We start from the raw sequence: 21,264 nt of genomic DNA on the forward strand, positions 1-21,264 counted from the left end.
TGGCTGGGAAGTGTTTGACAGAATCCATTCTAAGGGCTAACACAGCAATTCTGATCAGCTGCGGAGATCAGTTTGGAAGGAAACAGCTCATGTTGCACCTGGAAGTGGAGGGCAGCTCTCACAAGGGGGTGAGAAACAAGGAGGTTACAAAGTATTTTGAGGAAGGTTGGTTTCCACAAATGGCTAGATTGTCACCTTCCCCGCAGGCCTGTGTGACCCTGAAAAGGCTTTCTTCTTTGTATCTTTCAGTGAGGGAATCCAGTGTTTCTTTTCAAATGTGCATGGAAGTGATGGCATCTTTTCCCTCAGGAGCATCCGGGGTGGTGTCACTGGCGTTAGGAGCTGCATTATTTGCAGGGAAAGCTTCATCCTGCTGTTTCCAGGAACTGTAATGCTGGTAAGCAGTAGAAGTGGGGAACAGGTTTTTCTGCCTTCTGTTCTGTGTGCTGCCACAGCATCCCTTTGCCAAATCGCCTCCCTGTGGGGTTTTTACATGCGCTAAATTAGGATAACAATTTACCTTTTGACTGCTGTTTGTTGTTAGGGTCAGAAGAGGACTTGCCCTGAGGCAGTGCTTCTGGAGCAGGGGCCAGTGGTGAGATGGGACCTTAGCTCTGCCTCTGCATCTCACCTGCAGTGCTGCTATCCCCAGGTGATGGGGACAATGCAAAGCAGTGAGAAGTGTTTGATAGCACCTTCTGCTGGCCTACAGACCAATCCCACTGGTGGGGGGGACGGCCTTTTGGGCTAAGGGAGAAGCTTTAACAACTGTAAACTAGAGATCAGAAATGGTAGGAACTTACTCCAAGCAGCCTGCAGTCAGCACCAGCATACCCTGAGCCTTCTTCTGAAGCCTCAAAGAGCAAAGCAGCTCCAGCTCTGACCAGACTTTCAGTACCCTGTTTTCCCTTTAATACATTTAAGCCTAACATCTCCAAGTCAGGGTTCACTATGTTCATCTCTACTTCCAGCATAGGTTCAAGTCATATTGAAACAACACTAGGAGCAAAAGCCAGAAACTTCCATCTGGCTTCCAGGTAGTCTTATGTAGGTTTGCAAGACAGATTATGTTACTACATAGCTGCAGCCTGTGATCATGTACAAGGAAAGCCAAGTATCTTGGCCTTCCCCAATGAGATGCATCAATGGATGCAGAGATCCAGATCCAAATCCCCCAGAGTCTGGAACTCAGGGTCCAAGCCATTATCTGAATATTGGTGGCCAGAAGTGTTTTACTTCTTCCCTCCGAATCATCCAGCATTGACCAGAGGTTTATGCAAGCTGGTGGCCTATTCTATCCAACATTCTATTCCCAAAGAGAGCTCAGTTTTAACTAGGAGAGGCACAGGTAGTGCCTACCATTTCTCCGAGTGGAGAACCAGCATGTTACTGGAGATTCCCAGTCCTTTGCTTCCTCAGCCTCTGCAGGTCTGGCACATGGAAAGCCCAGAGGCACTGAAGTATCCCACTCAAGCAGCCAAGTGTTAACAACCTCTCCAAAGTCTAATTTGCCTTTGATATAGACTTAATTGTTTGCGTCACCCACTGGGCTGGGGGAGGGCTATAAAAGGGGCTGCAGCCATTGTCTGAGGCAGAAGAGAGCCCAGGAACAGCTCCCTCTCCCAGTCTTCCTCATTCAGCACAGTAGTCACAGCCTGTGCATCATGCAGCTGGTGGCCAGCCTGGTGTCCGTTCTGCTGCTGGTGTGGAGCGTGAGAGCCACGGCACTGCCTGGAGATGAGAGACTCGCAATACAGAGCACCAGGGTGAGTATAATGCACCCTGGGCAGGAGCTGGGTGAGGTGGGAGCACGCAGGAGCAGGCTGGAGCCAGGGGAGGGGTAATAAGGGCAATTAGGCTTCACCTGATGCAAACTCTTCCACCTCTCTATATTCCAAGGCACTAAAGCTTCCTGCACTGCAAAGCACTGGCTATTAGTACAACTTAGTAGCTGATTTACTTAGGAAAGGTACCAGGGTAGATGACAGGAAGATGCAAAAGTGAAGTCTGAGCTAAGAAAAAACTGGCAAGAAGGACAGAGCAGAGAAAAAAGGAGACAATAATATTGCTTAAAGAGTACAGCATGAGAGAATAAAACACTGCTAGGGAGGGAGAGAAAAGATATGTAATTGGTAAAATGATCAAGGGAGATGATATTTTAAATAGGACTCATGGGAAGGACAAATGTTTAAGAGATGGGCTCAGTAGGAAAGTAACAGAGGAATAATAAATGAAGTAATTATATCAGAATAAAATTGCTTTTTCCAGAGTAGTATTCACAAGGGGAGTTATACTGACATAGTTCTGCTAGAATAATTACACTCTGAACCAGCACAGCTCGATGCAGTGGCAGAACTTATTAGAGCAATATAATTATCCTACCAACTGGCAAAACTCTAATATTATCATGGCTATAGCACTATAATAACTTTGTTTGTACTATTTCCCTAAGAGGCCGAAGGGGTAGGAAGCAAGAGCGTAACAATCACAAGCTGCCTTCTGCTTGCCCTCGCCCCGCAGTTTTCTCACCTGCATGTTCCTTGCCATCCCTTCTGTTCCTCGGAGCTGTCGTCAGTCACCCCACACTCTGCCAGTCCGGTCCATAGCTGTATCCATAAGGCTGCTGTTGCTTCATTCCTGCAAAGGAGCTACCCAGGGAAGTGAAGGATCCCAGTATTGGTTTCAAAGGCAGTAATTTCTCCTTTGTGTGTATCCACATCGTTTTTTCTGTCTCGGCGTTGGCTGCAGCTCATCCATCAGTGTCTCACTGTTTCAGGAGTGGGCTTACATCCCATTAACAGCAAAACTGGCTGCAAGAGAGAAGCGTACAGCATGAGGTGCTAGGGCTAGCGCTGTGCTAGAGATGAGGGCTGCTGCAGCTGGCTGGGGTTAACCCTTCTGGGGATAACTGTGACCTTCCAGCTGTACATTCCTGCAGTGACAAATCCAGTACGTACAAAGTAAACTCTCTGTACAAATCCTAGGTGTTGGGGAAAACAAAACCAAGTTGTAGGGAATAAATGGGTAAATAAGGCTTTGGTAAGAATTAATTCAAGTGTAATGACTCTTCTACACACTGTTGCTTACAAAATAATAGATACAATGATTCTCTTCAGAGCATTCTGCTAATACTAATTCTGTTAGATACTAATGAACCAGTCCCCACAGGCACCACTGCCGTAACTCAGACAAATGGTTTAAGTATGAAAACTATTTGGATTTTACATATAAACAACCATAAAATGCATAGCAATGGGAAACAAAGATCTGTGCATTCAGATGCGCTCTTGGATTTGGTACAGGGAATCGAGCAGCTACCCCAAGGTGTGAGAGCCCTGATCTCTTGCAGCTCAGGAAGAGCAGGGATGTTAGGAATGGATTGCTGCAGGGGAAGAGCTGCCTAGTTTCACTAACGGCCACGGCCGATCATGCGTAAGGAATACCCCCTAAGAGCAGGCTTTCTGCCTTCCTCAGCCCCGAGTCTGAAGCGGCTGGCTCTGCTTGCAGCAGGTTATTTCAAGACATAGGGCTCTCAGCTAGGAAGGAAGCTTACAAGATAGCGTGACCCAAGAGGCATCTTGAGCTGGGTTCCCCAGTCCATCCCCTAAAGGCTCAAGTCCTTTATGTGCTTGCAGCACAGGAGTAGGAATCAGGACAGGCATAAACTGGCTTCTTTCTTCTGCTACAAACATAGTGTGTTATTTTTCTATGCCTCAGTTTCTCTTGGGGGTTGGTTACTAGAGCTAAGAAAGTGGTTAGAAATGATCCAAAACACCCTGGAGCATACAGTAATTGCTGCTGTCTGGATCTGTCCATCTTTTGAGTCGCTCACCAAGTGGTCCTTAGGAGAGTCAATGGATGAACGCAGCCGTCCCAGCAGTAAACATAGCATTTGTGGGGAGCGGCATGGAAATGCACTTCCAAGATTCCCATATGCATAGGAAACAGGATCTGTTCCTATCAAACCATCTATCCCAGCTTGTCCAGTACCATGTCTCTGCTAATGAGCCTCAGAGACCTGAGATGCTCAGGCAAGAGGTAATTCCTTAGGTTTGATGGATGTAAAGTGCAGAGAAACAAGATAACTCACAGCTTGTTACTGACGGAAATCCCTCAACCCCAACCATCCTGCTGTGGCAAAGGGATGGAGCTCAGCAACCCAGAACTTCATCCTGCCTTCCCTAAGGTCAGGCTATTGGAATATGGGTCCTTGGTCTTGAAACACAAGCTGCCTGTCCCCACTGCTGGAATAGTTTGCTCCAAATACTAAAGGTATTTATACTAACCCAGTTCTTCCCTTTGTTACGTTTCATTCTCAGCACTTTATATCGGGTTGCAGCACCCGGTGCACTTAATATTCCTGAGGACTTGGTGCCTCTTTCCCAGTGATCCCACAGAGGATGCTAAGCTGTCGGAGCGGTGAAGGGAGCATGGCTTTAGCAGGAGAGGAGGCAGAGATCCAGTTACTGCAGGCAGCGAGGGATTTTACAGCCAATTCATGCCTATTTGGTAGCAGCCCTTTTCCAGTTACAACCCACATGTTGTCCCCTTCCAGCTGGGAGAGGGGAGGATTGACCCCGGCAGCCACTGATCCCTCAGCTCCAGCCCAGCTTTGCTGATGGGAGAAGTGTTATCTCCAAGGACAGGAAGCAGGGAAGCAAGAAGGGACCCCATGGTGGAGGCGGGCACCCTGCTACATCCCCATCCTTGATGGCTATAGGGGCCAGGGCCTCCATCCATCACTTTTCCCTGCCCTCTGCCTGCAGGAGCAGAGCACAGTGCGGAAAGACGCCATCCTGAAGATGCTGGCGGGCCTGCTGGACAGCGTGGACGTGGGGCGCGAGGCGGCCTCCCCTGACGCGGACGAGGAGGGCAAGCTGGAGGAGGAGCGGGCGGTGCTGGGGCGCCTCGCCCAGCTCTCGCCAAGGGACCGCAAGGCTCCCTGCAAGAACTTCTTCTGGAAAACCTTCACCTCCTGCTAGTGCCGCCCAGCCCGGCCCCACCGCCCCACCGCCCGCCAACACCAGCCCTTCCCCTCGGCTGCCCCGGCCCTCCGCCTCCCTTCCTTTTCTTCCTCACCCCTCAGAATAAAGCATGGCGCCTCGGGGGCTCGTCTCTGCCTCTCTGTGGGGCTGTTGGGACCTGGTGGAGGTGGCGGCCATCTTGTGGGTGCCCAAGGTGGAGGGCGCCATCTTGTGTGTGCCCATGGTGGAGGGCGCCATCTTGTGGGGGGCTATGGGGGTCGGTGGCCATTTTGGAGGGGCTTCATCGTGGGTGAGGGGTGTGCGGTGGGGCTGTGGTGAGGATGGAGGCTCTTGCCCCACCAGGAGCCCCTCAGTGGGAACAGGGGCACAACTGTCGTTAAAGGTGCTGCAGCTCAACCTCTGAAGGACCAGGTGGGTGTTTGCGTCCCTGCCATGGGGTGGGTAGGTGAGGCGCAGGTGTTGGGCGGCAGAGGTTGTGTCCTGAGGGGTGCGAGCCCCCATGGGTACTGTGCCATGTCACCCTTTGGAGAGGATGGTTTGGGAATGTGGGAAAGCATCCCCCGGTGCTCCATTCCACACTGGCTTTGCCTTGGGGATGGCTGCGTGCAGCACCCAGTGGTGCTCCTCAGGTGGAGGGCATGGGCATCGTCTGGGGCTGTGCGAAGGGAAGATGTGCCCAGAGCCATGGCCCTGGCCTTTCGGTTGCCACCAGGTATCTCCCGAGCAGTTCCAAGTGCTCTGAGGCTCCATATGCATAGAGTTACAGAAACGCAGACTGGTTTGGGTTGGAAAGGACCTCAAGATCATCCAGTTCCATCCCCTGCTGTGGGCAGGGATGCCTCACACCAGACCAGGTTGCCCAAGCCCTGTCCAGCCTGGCATCTGAAATGGATTGAAATGAGCTGGCCGTGCTGCCAGGCTCTGCCTGCTCTGGTTCTCTCCTGGTTTCCTGGTGTTTCATTCTCCTGCTTAAGAAATCAAAACCGCTACACCTGGTTTACTTACCTTACCAACCAAATCAAAACTGCTACACCTGATTTACTTACCTTACCAACCAAATCAAAACCATTGCACCTGATTTACTTACCTTACCAACCAAATCAAAACCATTGCACCTGATTTACTTACCTTACCAACCAAATCAAAACCATTGCACCTGATTTACTTACCTTACCAACCAAATCAAAACCATTGCACCTGATTTACTTACCAACCAAATCAAAACCATTGCACCTGATTTATTTACCCTCTTGGGTGCCATTTGTTCTCTGGAGAAGGGTAGGGTCTGGAGAGCTGCAGTTGGTTTCTTTCTTTAAACTTGCTGAGGAGTATTTGGAACCTTATTCTTAAAACTGATGGGTAGTGTAGGGGTATGAAAGGTGTCTGAGTTCAGCGCTAAAGGAGACTGCTGCGGCCTTGGTCCCACGTGCTGGCAGAAGGTATGAAATCCAGTTGCTCTATTTGCTTTAATTCTTAGTATTAACAAGTCGAGTTTCGGAGCTGTGCTGCTGGGAATGACCTCACTAAATAGCAGATTTCAGCTGTTTGTCACCAAGCTGCATGTGGGTGACAAGTGCTGTGTAAGAGCTGATAACAGCCATTATTGTTAGTAAGACCTGTGTAACATCGTGTCTCCAAGGCCCGCCTGGCCACTGGTGAGAAGTAGCTGGCAGTTACTTATCATGGCTTGCTTTTGAACCTTTACTTGGGTTTGGAGGACGGTGACCATGAGGTCGCTCCTCTCAAGAGCAGCACTTTGGATTAATCAGCAGCCAGGCTGTTTTCTTGCAGTTGAAGCAACGCTTCCACCTCCCCCGCTCTCCCGGAATAATGAGCGATACAGCAGCTCTGGCACCTAGTCGGGCTGGCTTGCCGCTGCCGCTTTGCTCTGTGTCAGACTCCATTTGCACTGTGTCGTTTGCCATCGAGATCTCCGGCTGCGTGTCTCTGGCTTGCAGGAGGAGTTAGAGCCCTGTGGCTTGTTTTATTTTTCACTCTATAATGAAAAATAAGATCCTTGCTGGGGGAACTCAACGACTCATATATGGGTAATGGGATATGGAGCTTTCCAACTGCGTTGCCTGCAGCACCCGGCTAGGGCGCAGGAGACCTGGCATTTGCGTTGTATCATTAGCTCCCTTTCAATACCTCAGTTTCCCTGCCTCTCAAATGGGGTGATAGCTCTTGTCTCTTATAATTTTTCTTAAGGTATGTGGGTGACAAGTGCTGTATAAGAGCTAATAATAGCCATTACTGTTAGTAAGACCTCTGTAGCACTATGAGACCAACCAAGATGCTAGTACTTTAAAAGTGTTCTCATAAGAGTTGCCTTCTTATCCACCATTAAATCTTGTCTGTGATGATAATGTTCAAGACAATGTGTAGTGAAAATGAGAAACTCCACAGCACATGGACACAGGGATTGCCCCTAACAGAGAGCTGCCTGTTTGGCAGACTCTGTACGCTGTGTTATTAAGTGGTTCCTGGAGCTGAGAGTAGCGCAGCTACTCTCCTTGTAAATTTGGAAGTGGAACTCTCCTTTCATCCCTGCAGATGGTTCCTGCTAATGTAGGCTGAGGCACACTGGCTGAGCACCAAGCGGGAAGTCTGCACCGCCAGTGCACGTGCTGTGGATAGGGGCCAACGCAGTCAAGGCAGCTTCTTTCATCAGTGCTGAAATCAGTGTTTGAGCTGGATTTAATTTTGCAGTTTCCCTACTAAGTCAATGTGCTGAGGCTGAAGGGCTGTCAGATCCTGCCTAATGACGGTGTTTAATGCTGGGGAGTGTAACATGATAAATCAGAGTTAGTGGGAGAGGCTAAATGAAGGGTTAGAAATACGTAATAGACGGGCATTTTCTATTTACATTTTCACAAGAGAATTGTAAGTCTTCTAATGGTATATGGCAAAGGGAAAGAAGCAAGAATGTTACTTCTTCTTTAGATGCAATAGCCAATGCATTTTAAAATCTTGCCATTGCTCAGAGTGATTGTGTGTGAGCAGGTGGATAATACCTATGAGCTGTCTCCAGGTTTTTGGAAAAGTGAAAAAGACACATTAAAAAGTAAAAGAAGATGCCAGGAGGAGCACTTCTAAAGTCAGCTGCACACACAGTGCTGACCTAACCTAATTCAATGCACAGTCCAGTGGTATTCACTGTGTTTATCTATTATGAGCTTACACATCAAGCTGCAGGCAAGGGAGGGAATTATCATGGGGACAAGCTCAGCTGTGGACCTACAACATGTGCAGTACCCAGGGGTAACTCCATGTGTGCACATCCTATCCCATGATAAACATGAAGTAGTCCAAGGTAGCTGATTCTTCGATGAAAACAATATAAATCTCATTTACTCTGAGATCAAAGTGTGGGCATTTATGGCCAGATAGGACAGAGGAGGTAGAGAGGTGTTAGTTTGCAATGTAGTACCCTCCACGGTGACTTGTTTGTACGTGCTTTTAGTAGTGAACATCCCATTTTAATACGTGCTGGCAGGTAAGTTAGGAGGGAATCAATACTTCTCTGTGCGCATTTTCAGCCTCAGACAATGGAGAGAGTTGCAGTCTGGCTAGACTTCACAAAGATACTGTCTGGCTGCAGGTAGCTGTCAAATGGACTTAAATGTAGTGGAAACACAACAGTATTTCCCAGGCTGGTGGTCCTCTGTCATTCTCAAGCAATGTGTGGCCTGTGAGGCTCCTTTAGTGTTGATTACAGCTACAGAAAAATAAGGTTAGATCTATATTGCAGGGAGAATGGAGCATAAGGTTGCACAGGGTGTCTTTTGTCTTTTGTTGTTACTGTATTTGGCTCTGCTCAGAAACACTGAACATGTGTCTGAAAAGCAGTAAGTTCCTTTAATTAAAAAGACTTTTTTGAGGTTGATGGGAGCAGTCAGGTACAAACTGGGAAGAGAGTAACTCGGTTTGCACTAAAGGGGAGTTTTCACTGAGTTAAGCAAATTCTGCTGTTGCTCTTGGTCATAGATCGATGCAGCGGCTCTCAGAACGCGTTCTGAAGGGCTGCTTGTTTTTGATAACCTTCATTTGCTAAGTCCGTGGTTTAGACAGCAACAACATTGACAACATCCCTGTGACACAGGCAGTGTTCAAGGCCAGGTTGGACAGAGCCTTGGGTGACATGGTCTAGGGTGAGGCATCCTTACCCATGGCAGGGTATTGGAACTGGATGATCTTAAGCTCCTTTCAAACCCAAACCATCCTATTGATTCTATGAATTAAAGTGCTGCTTTTAGTTGTCTTTCTTGGCAGTATGGGCTCACAGATTTGCCTTGTGCTTTGTGCTTGGTGGTGGGAGATCCTGATCCAAGAGACATTCCTGTGTGTCTTCTCGCCATGGTGCCACATGTACCTCTCTCTGTAGCTCTGCTGTCTTTCCTGCCCCACTAGGTTTTGTTGAGTGGAAGAATAACACAGGTCAAATAAGGCATTTGTTCACCTTCTGTCTGTTTCTTGCTGTAAATAGTTCGTGTGCCTTTGTTCTCTAAGCTCCTAAAGCCTCTCTTATGAAGTGGGCTTTGAAGATGTAACTTCAGTTGCTTCTCTGAGCTCCAGTGTTCACCAAATGCTCAGAACTGGGCTGTAAACGCGTTTTACAGTTCATGAAGACTGCTAAGTGAAAGAAGCTGTTACCTTGACCGTTCAGAACATGCAGTAGCTTCCTGTAAGACATGTGCAACGTAGGAAATCCTGAGGTTTGGTGAATTGGGAGGATGTCTTACACAGAGGGATTTTTCTGTCTTTGCTGAACCCTGGTAGAACTTGCAGGGGTTTGAGAGGAGGCTGCCAGGCAGCAAGGAGTTTCCAGAGCACTGAAGGTTTTGCAGACCAGGTCAGAAGGACAGGCAGTGTTAGTGTGTTGTGGGGTTTGGTGAGACTGTAGTGTGAAGGTCTATGCTGTAAATGTCTGAGATGGGAAGTTAGAAGGTGCTCTCTACTGTTTCAACAAGGATTTATGAGATGCAGCTTTTCTTCAGAGATTCATAAGGAGCTACAGTCAGAGTTACTGCTAAGGCAGCAGATGATGAAGTGTAGGTAGGTAAAAATCAGTTATTCAGAGACACCGCAGACTGGGACTTGTCAGCATAGCAGGAACTTCCAGAATGAAGATTCTGACCAAGCCTTACTGCAGAATATCTATTGTGGTTCAGGCTGCTTTTCGTTTCATAAAAATCCCTCAGCCTTTAAAGCAGGAAATATTTAGGAGACAAAGGACCTGTGCCATGTAAGTGAGACAGGAGGTAACGGAGAACAGCACATTGCTGTTCATCAGCTGGGGTGAATGAGCTCTGTGCAGAACCTGGGAATACAAGCAGAGACTCCAGGAGCTACCGAGGAGCAGCTGTACCCCATGCAAAGGGAGATCAGTTTAACTACCTCTGCTGAGCCTGGGAGCCTTCTTGTAACAGGCATATCTGATCTGTGTGTTTCTCTTTGCCTACTCCAGCACCTTTGGAGCTGACTGAGCTCTCACTTTCAGATTTGTCTCTCATTTTGCTGCCTTGGGAAGGAGGAACCAGGTGAAAAAAAGCTAGCATTTGCAGTCCATTAAGATAGGAACTCTGGAGAGAGCTATTTGAATCTAGACTCAAACCTTCCAGCATGTCTGCTTCCCACTTGTTAAAATTATATAGGGCTCCTAGAAGGTCTCAGAAGAAACATCTGGGAGGTGAAAGAAATCTGAACAATTCAAATCCATGTTTTTCACCTCCCCAGAGACTGTCTTAGTCTGAAGTGGTAGGCTGGGCTCGAGAGGGGTTGTTGTCTAGCAGGACCACAGCACACAGGGGAATAAGTAGTTGTGCCAGAGGAGAGAGCATGCTGTTTCCCTGGGCTCTGGGCATTCAGCTGTGCATGAGGAATTTCAGTCCTAGCAGTACCTTGGGGACCTGGAGAACTCTTGTTTTAAACCAATTAATGTTTAGTGTTTAAAAAAATCATTATAAGCAGTCTTTACAGCTGGGACCTTGTTGAGTTTGGCTGGAGGTCAGGCCTACTTCCTATTGGAAGGTTGGTTGCTGGTTAGAGAAGTCTGCTGCTAAAAACGTCTTCAATTTCACAGGGATGTGCTTGGCTGGTGTATTTATGCTCTTCTTGACAGAGGAAGAAGCCAAGGATTTACAGCCAGGAAAGCTGCCCATTCCTGGATTGTGCATTCCAGAAATTGCCAGGGAGAGTTTTCATCACTTAGATGATGCCCATCATTTTAGACACACAGATCACTTGCACAGAAGGAAGAGTCTTCAAATCTGTTTGATTTCACTGTGACTTTACTCATGTATTTGAAGAGCAGATTGCTAGATAGCACTGGCTGTGTCGGTCTGCATTAGTTAGTGAACACAGCACAGGCAGCAGCTTCATTAATAGAAAAAGAGATAATGTTTTATACAGAGCTTTTAACTCTTCCAGCTGGGACAAGGCTCAGTGCAGGGAGTCTCCTGTTCATATTGAAACCCAGAGGTTAGGACATGTCTCCACAGAAGCCTGGTTTACTCCGAGAGCTCTGCCTCTGTCCTTGGCCTTGTGCTGCTTTGCTAGTCAGAGGTAAATCAGTCCCATGGTGAGAGGTACCGTGCCAGAAGCTTAGGTGCAGGTGTACACACAGGGAGCTGCAGCTGCCTAAAAAGCCATGGATTTACACTTTAGGAGCCCAGAACCATGGGGAGCAAACAGCAGTCTTTGTGCTCTAAAATATTGGCTTGCAAACAATGCTCATCTTCATCTGTGAACTGATGAATTTACCCACTGCTGGGAGCCAGAGGGCTGGAAAGTGCCTTATGATTGCTCTTCCGAAAGGGAGAGCTGAACCTTGTTCAGTGCTGGAAGGCAGCTCGTCGTGCCGTGGGACAGAGTGGGCTAGAAGCAGAATAACAGAAGAAATGCCACTGGTGGCCTTTTGCTTCATTCCAGGATGTCTCCATGTTGCAAAGCTGTTTAAACCATGTGTGAGCCAGAAGCTGTGTGAGATGGGTCATAAAACCAGTAGGGTGAGGTAAGGGGCTGTCCTCCCTCCTTTTAACCACGTAGTCACAAGCAGGCTTGCATTTTGTTAATCTTCTTACTTTATTACTGTGCCTTGGTATAGAATATGAAATTACTCAGTGTTATCACTGCCAGGAGAAAGTGGCTGTGTACCTCTGTATTTGCACATTCTTCCATTTTTATTTAACTAGCAGTTTTCATGAAGGAGTCTTTGAGAGATGATCCACCTTTGCCAACATTCTTGTGCATCAAACAAGAATCATTCCTATTTAACAGACGAACCAAAGTACCAGTCAATGTAGGAAGCAAGCAGGAGGGTGAGCACAGCAATCCAGGAAGTCTCACTTGGGGCACAAGATACAGTTATGTCCAAATTGCTGCACCTGGGGAATCTTCATGTAGTTTTGGGTGTCTTTGAACAGTCACAGCCCCAGGCAATGCTCTTGGTGGCAATAACGCACCAAGGACAGCCCATCTTTGTCAGCTCCTGTATCAATTGCAGGATCTAGGGAGGCAGAGAGACAGGTTAATAGGTTTCCTGTTCCTGTGAGCCCTGTTGTGACAGCTGGTCAGCTCTGGCTGCAGGCCTTCATAGCCCTGAATGGCAGGCCATAAATCAGAGCTGGCACTTAAAAGAAGAATTGTAATGAAAGCTGAGAGATTCAAGGAGGGTTCTTTTCCTGAGTCCCATCCCATTTTCACACATGCACATACAGACCCTTGCCCTGTCCCTCAGAAACATTTAACCAAGCTTCACCTCTCCGGGAAGACAGACTGCCTGGTAAATGAGATGTCACAGGCAGACACTGCCCGAGCAGTAAGGGGATTATTTCCCAATTATTTGAAATGACTTAGCACAAGCACAGAAACCATGAATAATAAGGAGCACTTTGGAAAGTTGGAAGCAGCCTCAGGAACCTGTGGGAGCTTCCCAGTGCAGAGTACACATGCAAGGGAACTCCATCTCCTAGGATGTGCACTGCAGAACAAGTGGGTCACCAAAGCAATCAGCCCAGGGCAGTTTGTTCTGTGTGGCTCGCAGATCACTGTTGGCAGTGGAGGCTGCAAGTGAGTCCTGTCTAGTCGGTGTGGAATTGAGTACGAGATGCTCCAGGCTGACCACCAAAAGCAAGTTAGCATAAGAGGTGTGTGAAATGCCATTTGCAAAGCACTTCTGGGCTATGAACTTGCAGTGACAACTTGTGACATGGGACTTGTGGCCCAAGATGCAGATGGCTCCCATCTTGCAGTAGATGCTTGCCTACTGCATACCTTTACTCTGCATGGAACTAGATGAACTTAAGGTCCTTTCCAACCCTAACTATTCTATGATTCTATGTTTGTTGGTGGATATATTGTACTGGTGTCATCTAAAAGATGAGCTTTGTTTTCCCAAAAATTACATGGAAGTGTTTGACTCTTCTCTGGCATTTGCACTCTGCTTGTGCCTGTTCGTGGAATACAAATATTATTAACAAGAATAACTTGAAGAATGAGGAGTCCTGCTGGGAAATGACCCTTGATTGCCATGCACGTTGCACAGTCCCCTCAGTGTGTGGCTGTGGAGGCTGGTTTTGCTGTGTCTTACAGGCTTTCACAATAAAAACTCTTGTTTAATTTATCATTACTTCCTGTATTGCAGGAGGCAGTGCAGACCCTCACTGGGGCTGATTCAACAGCCTGTCAGGTCTGCCTTTAACAGCTCTGCCCCCGAAACTGCTGCTTCTTGTGCTGAATGGCTTTCAGCATGAGGAGAAAAGGTGATATAGGAGAGGAGGAAAGTGAGAGAACATGCAGGTTACTGTCGAGGCCGTCAGCAGATAGCAGTACTAGAATAGGATATCAGTCTGTAGACTTCCAGATCCAGTTAAATTGAAAGTTTTCAACTTTTGAGTTCCTCACCTGTCTGAAGACTGCAGTGTATTGGTATTGGGGGGATATTACAGGATACAGGAATAAAAACCTAACAGTCTTTGGAGACTTTCTTAAAGGCAAATATGGTTCAAAGCAAAAAACCATTTTGGTCCATCTGTGTCCCATTACTAAGCTGGGGCTATCATCTATTTTCATTAGGCAGGGCCTGAGCATGTGGGTGTGGACAGAGGCCCAGGCAGCTGCCCTGGACACCCAGCTAAAAAGCACCATATGGAAAAGCCTAATGTATATTAAGAAGCATCAGAGAGCAAAATTGAAAGAATAATGGCCCATCCACATGCGGTAGCCTCAATGAGACAAACTCTCAGCACCAATTTGTCAGCTGCAATTTTGGGTCATTACAGTGCTGCTAAGCAGAGGCTAACAGACAACTTGGAGTAATCTGACTTCAGCAAGAAGAATTCTTCCAGCCATGCCAGTGCTCTGGCTCAGCTTCCTCTTTGCTAACATGCATCAAACCAAATATCTTCCTTTCCTCAGAGATTCTTCCTACCCAGCCTCAGGGGATCCCAGCCAAACATTTAAATTGCATGCAATAAGCTTTTAATTTGCTGGCTGCTTGGTGGCTCTGTGATTCTCTTGCCTCTTCAGATAAACACATGCTCTAGCAAGACTGTTTCCCTTTTGCCTGCCCCACAGAGGTGTATCTGAAATACTTTCATTTTGACCTGGCAGAATTTGTTTTAGTTTCCATTGTTAGCCAAGGAGGCTCAGAGCTTGGCTCAAACCATTACAGGTTGCCCAAAGAAGTGGTAAATGCCCCATCCCTGGCGGTGTTCAAGGCCAGGTTGGACAGAGCCTTGGGTGACATGGTCTAGTGTGAGGCATCCGTTCCCATGGCAGGGGGTTGGAACTGGATGATCTTGAGGTCCTTTCCAACCCAAACCATTCTATGATTCTAAGTACTGTGTGCTGTGAGTGCCTTGGCATTCAGGTTGGAATCCAGCTTAGGTCCAGTATCTGTGTACCAAAACTCTGCATATAGCCAAATTATCTTGCTTGCCTTTCCAGTGCATTGCTGGAACAAAGTAAGCTCTTGCAACTGTTAGGTTGCTAGTGGAAGTCACTGGCAGATATTAGGGCTGAGGCAATTGCATTGACTCTGTGCCTGATTTTAAATTAGAGGGCTGTAGCCTCCCTTCTCTTGCCAACAGGCCCAGTGCTTCCAGGGTACATCAAGTTTCTAGTGGGCTTTTCCTCCGTACATCTTTGAAATTCAACAAGTGGCTGGCCTGCTGTTAGAAGGTAAAACCAAATGGCAATGTGTCCTGCAGCTGTGAAGAAGTCACATATGTGATCATTTGTGCTCAGCAGTCAGGTAACTTCTTAATCCAGGGAGTACTTGAGTATCAACACCTGAGCACTTGTGTTTGTACAGCCAGGTTATAGCTCTGCCTAGCTCTGAAATGCAGGTATTTCTGAGACAGAATCCAAGTGCTGTGTTGGCACGAGCTCCTTTGTAATGCTTCTGTTTAATTGTGTTTTGTTGAAAACTGTGATTAAAAGCTGTTACTTTGTTTTTGCAGATTCTCTCTATTGTTCAGGATTTAGTCATGACTCCCACGGAAACTTCAGTGTGTGGATTTCACTAACTGTGATGAAAAGCGAGGAGAGGGAGGCCCAGGTAAGTGTCCCACTCATTTAAAAGACAAAGTTAAATTTCTCTATAAAACAACAGCAATTTCACCTCAAATCCAAGTGTTTGATATCTCCCAAAACAAAAGCACACAGGATCAAAGCATGTTTTGCTGGTTATTCCTTTGTGTAGATTTCTGTGAGAGTAGCAAACACAAGCAAAGATGCTGAGGAGTACAATGCCTATGCAGCACAGAACTCTTACCCTGCATTTTCATGAGCTTGTTCGGGTTTTGTTTGCCTGTTTGTTTTCCCTAAGGCAAGAAACAAGAGCTTCAGAGTGGAATTCTGGCAAAAATGAGCTTAGACCTAGACTGAAAGACACTGGGCTGAACACTTCCAGTTCTTTTGGGCAGAAGCACATTTGACATAAGAGTGACAGAGCACTGGAACAGGTTGCCCAGGGGGGTTGTGGTGTCTCCTACACTGGAGATATTCAAGGCCCGCCTGGACAAGTTCCTGTGTGATGTACTGTAGGTTACCCTGCTCTTGCAGGGGGGTTGGACTAGATGATCTTTTTAGGTCCCTTCCAACCCTTGGGATTCTGTGATTCTGTGACATTCCTGCCTTAAAAATAAGATAGATAAGGCCAGCTTTTGTAAGAGGCAGTGCATCTAGAAGGTACCTAGTATCAAGAAGGTATCCCTAGTTTCTTCTCTAAAGAGAGAATACTCGGGGATCCCGGACTTCTTTGAAGGGGTATTGATTTGAAATAGTTGGGAAAGGCACGTTATTCCATTGGGGTGATAAGGAAAAGTTTAGCACAGCTGGTTGCTTCTAGGTTTGTTTTATTTCCTGGAGTGCTGTGGGCATTTTAATGGATGGTTCTGACTGATGCAAATGTTGGCTCTGACATGGCCTTCAATCTATTTTCTCCGAGGCAGGAATGAAGTCGTGTGTATTCAGTAAGGGTTTTAGCCAGAGGGAAGATTTGTCCATTTCAGTGTATCATACTAACTCTTTAATGCCTGAGCAGTAGCTCTTGCTTTGGAGTGCTTTGAGCTGGCTTTATTGTTTATCAAGATTAGTGGGGGTAATAGCCTCTTTGTTAGAGAAAAATGAGATTATGGACAACTGCAGAGGAAGAGAAATGGTGAAAAATGTTTTGAGTTGAAGAGGGTGAGAAGAAAATGCATTTGGATGTATATATGGACAAAGAGCCTGCTGCAAGTGGCTTTAATGAATTTGCCAATCCTAATGCTGTTGAAACCTATTCTTCAGCATGTTTCTCAGCTTCTCCCTCTTTCTGAGGGAGAAAAAAGGTCAGGAATTTACTGTCTCCTCCAGTCTCAGCAAGTTATACATCTGGGAGGTGAATACACTTCTTCACAGAGTTAATGACTGCATGTAAAGGAAAAACAGTCATAAAAGAGTAAGGAAGAAAGAAGGTAGATTGAAATAGAGAGAAGCAGCCAAGCTCTGACTTCCAAAGGCAGACCTTGTGCACTCAGCTGGCAGCAACTTGTCTGATGTGGTTTTGGTGTGGAAGATAAAAGTCTGGGTTCCCCTTCTTTGAAAAAAACAGGGTTTCATCCCAAATTTAGTGATGGTCACTGTCTGCAGATAGGAGATGGTTTAAACTTTGTGTAAGAAAGGATGTAACAGTGGAGGGCTCTATGGAATCTAGCAGGAGACAGATATGGTGGATATGGTACTCCTGCCAAGCTTGCTTTCCAGTTCTCTCTTGGCAAAGAATGATTTTGGAGAGAGGTTACTGCTCGAGTGGATCCTCTCATTGGAGACTCTGTGCTGGAGGGAATGGCACATGCCAATAGCCTTCTCTAAGCTGGCAAGTGACTTTCCAGGCCTTCCAGTTATTGTGGCAGGTGTGTAACCCCAAACTACTCTCTCTCTATATGATCTGTCGTTCCTGGGTGCTGTTCTGGGAGCTGAAAAGTCTCATGATTACCTCACAGGGCCAAGCTACTTGCTGGATGAGGCTGTGGTGGTCAGGAGAGGCTTTGGTCAGCTTCACTCTGTTCACAGTAGGGAGTTTCAAGATCAGTCCTTGGTTGCTCTTTGTGTCCTCTAATACAGAGTTTTATTGTATTTTTCTTGCTTTTCTCTGTTGTCACCCCCAGTCTGCTTTCCCTGCTTTGAGACTTCATGTTGGACAAGAGGTACATGTTAGACGTGTGTTATTCACCCACCCCTCTTTGTTCCTCTTAGCTGTTTGGAGGCTGCCTTACCCAGGGAAAGTGTGTTGGCTGTGCCTGTAATGTGCGTAGCATCTTTGCTTGAAGAGAAGACAGCACTGTATTTCACAGCTTTGGCTCTAGTTGCATCTCAATTGTAACCAAATTCTCTTCCCAGAGCAAACAGCTGCTCCAGTGAAGTCACAGGCTTGGAGCTAGCCCAGCAGACATGCTGCAGCTACCAAGGATGTGGGTGGGAGTGAGACGGTAGTTGTGTGAGCTAGTTCCATTTTTCAGAGCCAGGCTAATGGCACTGGGGAGACAGGCAAAGGGGAAAGAGATTCTGACCTACACAATCCTTATGGTGTCCTCCCATGGCAGAGTGGGAGTTTTTTCCAGGAGAAGGCAGAGTAATGTGACCAGCATCTGGTGTGCTGTCATATTCTCTTCCCAAGGGGGTGAGCGTGTGCCATGCAGGGGTTTGTCCTGGAATTTGTGTCGTCATGTGCATATACATACATGTACATCCATGCAGTGATTGGAATGGGCTGGCATACATGAAAATGGTGTACTGTTATGTTCTGCAGCTGTGTAGTTGAACAGAAGTTACACAGGAGCTTAAATATCATAATTTTGAGTGTATATACTTACATAGGGTTCAAACTATGTCTGCATGGTTTCTAACATGCACATGTGCACAAGCACATGTGTTCAGAGACATGCTTTGAACTCTAAGCTTTGTGGTGCTCTTGGAGAGTTCATGTTTCCCAGCCTGAGACCAGACCCAAACAGGTGATGGTTAACCTTGTTTTTGAGAGGTCTCTTCATGCCAGAGGAGCAAAACAATATGAGGAATATAAAACAATGAAGTAACAGTAGACAGCATGGGAAGGAGTAAAGCATGCTCTAACTGAAGGAAGCATTTTGCCCTATTGCATGAGCTTTCTCTCCCTGCTATTTTCCCCCTGGCAAGATGATTTTTTCCCTGTTTCACAGCAGCCAAGCTCTTCCCTGCTCCACTCCATGCTCTGCTTGCTCCGTCTGTGTGCTTGTCTTTCGATGTCAGTCATGCTGTTTGATTTGTAATGAGGAAACAGAATGTCTTCCCCTGCTGCATTTGCGCCGCCCCCCCCCCCCCCCCCCCCCCAGTCCTCTGAACCCCTCAATGCAGGAGGATTGGATTTAGCCACGGAACAGCAAGCATCCAAGCAATCTCTTAGGGCTCTGCAGAGGCAGCTGGCATTTGAGAAATAAGGGGCAGTGGGGAGCAGTGTCTTCAGGGATCACAGCAAGCAGCTATTAACGCTTATTTGCTCTCCTGGTTTGTGACGCAGGGTTAGCCACTGCTGTCTTACATGACTGCACTGTCTCATCTTAGAAGCCAGGAAGACCTATGCGTGCTTATCCTCCACTCATTAACTAGCCTCTTGCTTTGGCAGTGTACCTGTGTTTTGGATCTGGAGGCACGTTCAGATGCTCACTGTCCTGTTTATTACACCTGCAACATCTGGTCCTGATTGAAAAGCATTGCAGTGCTTCTCATGGAATTGCTGTCAGAATGCTGGAGCTGCCTTTCAAAGGCCCAGAGCTGGTTTTCTCCTGTAGTATAAGGTGATTTTTTGAGGCAGTGTGTGGTTTTGCATGGTCCATTTGAGAATAGAGCTGTCTGGGACTTTTGTGATGAAGTGGATGTGGGGCTGTATTGACTTCATTTTTACAGGATCTCAGAGTTTGTCACAGCTGAAACTCTTTCTGTTGGAACAGAGCTTTAGCAGCTTTACCTCAGGTAACATTTTTGCAGTTTCAAAACTTGGGATCAGAGGGAAATGTGAGCTGTAGAGCTGCCCCAGGACTTAGCCTGGTTCTCACACGTGGAGGCTTTCACTGCGCAGCTGGTTTCCAGCATTCTCATCTTGTCAGTTGGTTCCTGCTGCTGGTTTTGCAGGGGAAGTGGAGATCATGTCTCTGGATCTCAGTGGTACCAGCCTGAGGGGCTCTGTGTTGGCTGAACAGTTCTGCTCTTGCTGAGCTTGGCTTAGCTGTCTGTACTTGCTGTTGCACAGGAGGGATTTCAAACAGTTCCTTGACACACATCAGTGTTAAGTAGTAAAAGTATGTTTTGGGGGACTGTATGGGGTCTGAGGGAGAGTATGGGCTCATATGAGTTCTCTCCAGTATCTCTCTGTCATTCCATATTCCTTCATTCCATTGAAGTTTTGTTTTTTCCAAGGGGAAGTCCTTTCTCTGAACCTTGGCTTTCACACATGTGAAGATGATGGCTTGCCTTTGTGCTAGCTCAGCCCTCAAGCATGGGAGCAGACAGAGAAGAAGATAGCAGGGCAGACTTCTCAAGAGGCATCTGCTGTTTCAGATGCCACCCAAGCTTCCTAAAGTAGATCAATAACTCAACAAGTTACAGAGCACTGGAAACTGCAGTGACATGGAGGAAGCCCACTCAGCCTTCAGGCTGGCTTAGTCTTGTGGATCAAAACAGAAATTCTGGGCAAGAGGAGCATCTGTAAGGCCTGAGGTTGGCTGTCACCATACGCTCAAGATACTGCGGCACCTGGCTAGCTGATGCCCAACAGCCTTTTGGAGGCAGAAGGTTTGTGGGCAGTGAAACAGGGACAACATTTTTGGTGGTGTTCACATCAGGTGCAGAGGACTAAAATCGCAGCAGTCTGGTCTGTCCACAGACCATGCCAGAGGAAAGCCAGTGTGTGCACCCAGCATTCAGCCTCTCAGGATTACAATTTATTAAGCCAGCTTTCTTATTTCAGTGCTGGGCAGCAACCATCAGCCTCAGGGGCCTCATCACATTCTGGGGTTGTGAGAAACTTTTCAGCCCTAGGAGCAGAATTGACTCTCCATGCCTCTGCTACTGAGCAGAGCGGGAAGCCTCATGTGGAATGCTTCTGGAAGTGTTTATGTCTGTGGGAATCAGGCACCAGCTCAGTTAGGCACAGATTGTTTGCAAAATATTCTTTTGCTTCCCTTATTTCCGGCCACTATAAAGTCCACATCTTGCACGTGTTGATAGGATCATTTTAGCAGCTGGTGGGCCATGGGAAGAGCTAAGTCCCCTCTGGGTTCTTGTCTGTTAACCGTGCTTGCAATGCGGTTAGTTATTGCTGCTACTAGTTTCTCCTTCACTTTTATTAAATAGTGTTTTCTGTTTGCAGTCTGCTAAATGGTTTGTTGGCTTTAGTTTTGTTGATGTAATAACTCCTGCTTTCCTGCCAGCACCAACTTCATTGCCTGAGGTAATGGTTTTTGGCTGTTCAAACCTGAGTATCAGAAGGTGTCCATTTAATTACAGAGTATCTCAGTATAAATTTCCTGCCAGTCCCTGTCCATTTCAATCTTCCGTTCCCTGCTGCAAATCAGTTTTCCTGCTCTCTGTCCATTTTTCTCAGGGAAGAGGTGGGACCTAGCATTGGCATTAACATATCTGGCTTTTCACCCTCTATAAATAAGTTTAGACCTATGTCTGTATGTGCTGGAATAGGGTTTTTGTGGGAAACCTAAATGCTGTCTTGGAAAGAAGCCATCTGCAAGGAGCTGAATTAATA

The 21,264-nt window shown here is 47.0% G+C and overlaps 1 protein-coding gene and 1 long non-coding RNA gene across 3 annotated transcripts; both read left to right on the forward strand.

The window, feature by feature from the left end:
* The first annotated feature begins 308 nt into the window (after nt 1-308).
* Nucleotides 309-5,106, forward strand: CORT (cortistatin). 2 transcript variants are annotated; one of them, XM_065696598.1, is made up of 3 exons: nt 309-397; nt 1,646-1,766; nt 4,767-5,106. In XM_065696598.1, the coding sequence occupies exons 2-3, from the start codon at nt 1,665-1,667 to the stop codon at nt 4,980-4,982; spliced, it is 318 nt and encodes a 105-aa protein (XP_065552670.1). In that variant the 5' UTR covers nt 309-397; nt 1,646-1,664; the 3' UTR covers nt 4,983-5,106. The 2 variants fall into 2 exon arrangements, with proteins under 2 accessions (XP_065552670.1, XP_065552671.1); XM_065696599.1 differs by having other exon boundaries at nt 322-397; nt 1,671-1,766.
* Nucleotides 5,107-6,274: 1,168 nt separating this feature from the next.
* On the forward strand, nt 6,275-21,244 carry LOC136022674 (uncharacterized). Its single transcript, XR_010616265.1, has 3 exons — nt 6,275-6,424; nt 15,449-15,546; nt 19,923-21,244. It is a non-coding gene; the product is annotated as an uncharacterized LOC136022674 (long non-coding RNA).
* Nucleotides 21,245-21,264: the final 20 nt, after the last annotated feature.

The sequence above is a fragment of the Lathamus discolor genome, chromosome 16, assembly GCF_037157495.1.
Source record: "Lathamus discolor isolate bLatDis1 chromosome 16, bLatDis1.hap1, whole genome shotgun sequence".
In the NCBI taxonomy this organism is placed as follows: domain Eukaryota; kingdom Metazoa; phylum Chordata; class Aves; order Psittaciformes; family Psittacidae; genus Lathamus; species Lathamus discolor.

What these genes read in the sequence shown, in the direction of transcription:
- CORT (XM_065696598.1), top strand. Translation starts at nt 1,665, where the DNA reads ATGCAGCTGGTGGCCAGCCTGGTGTCCGTTCTGCTGCTGGTGTGGAGC. An exon ending in TCGCAATACAGAGCACCAGG is followed by an intron (nt 1,767 to 4,766) that starts GTGAGTATAATG and finishes CTCTGCCTGCAG; the next exon opens with GAGCAGAGCACAGTGCGGAA.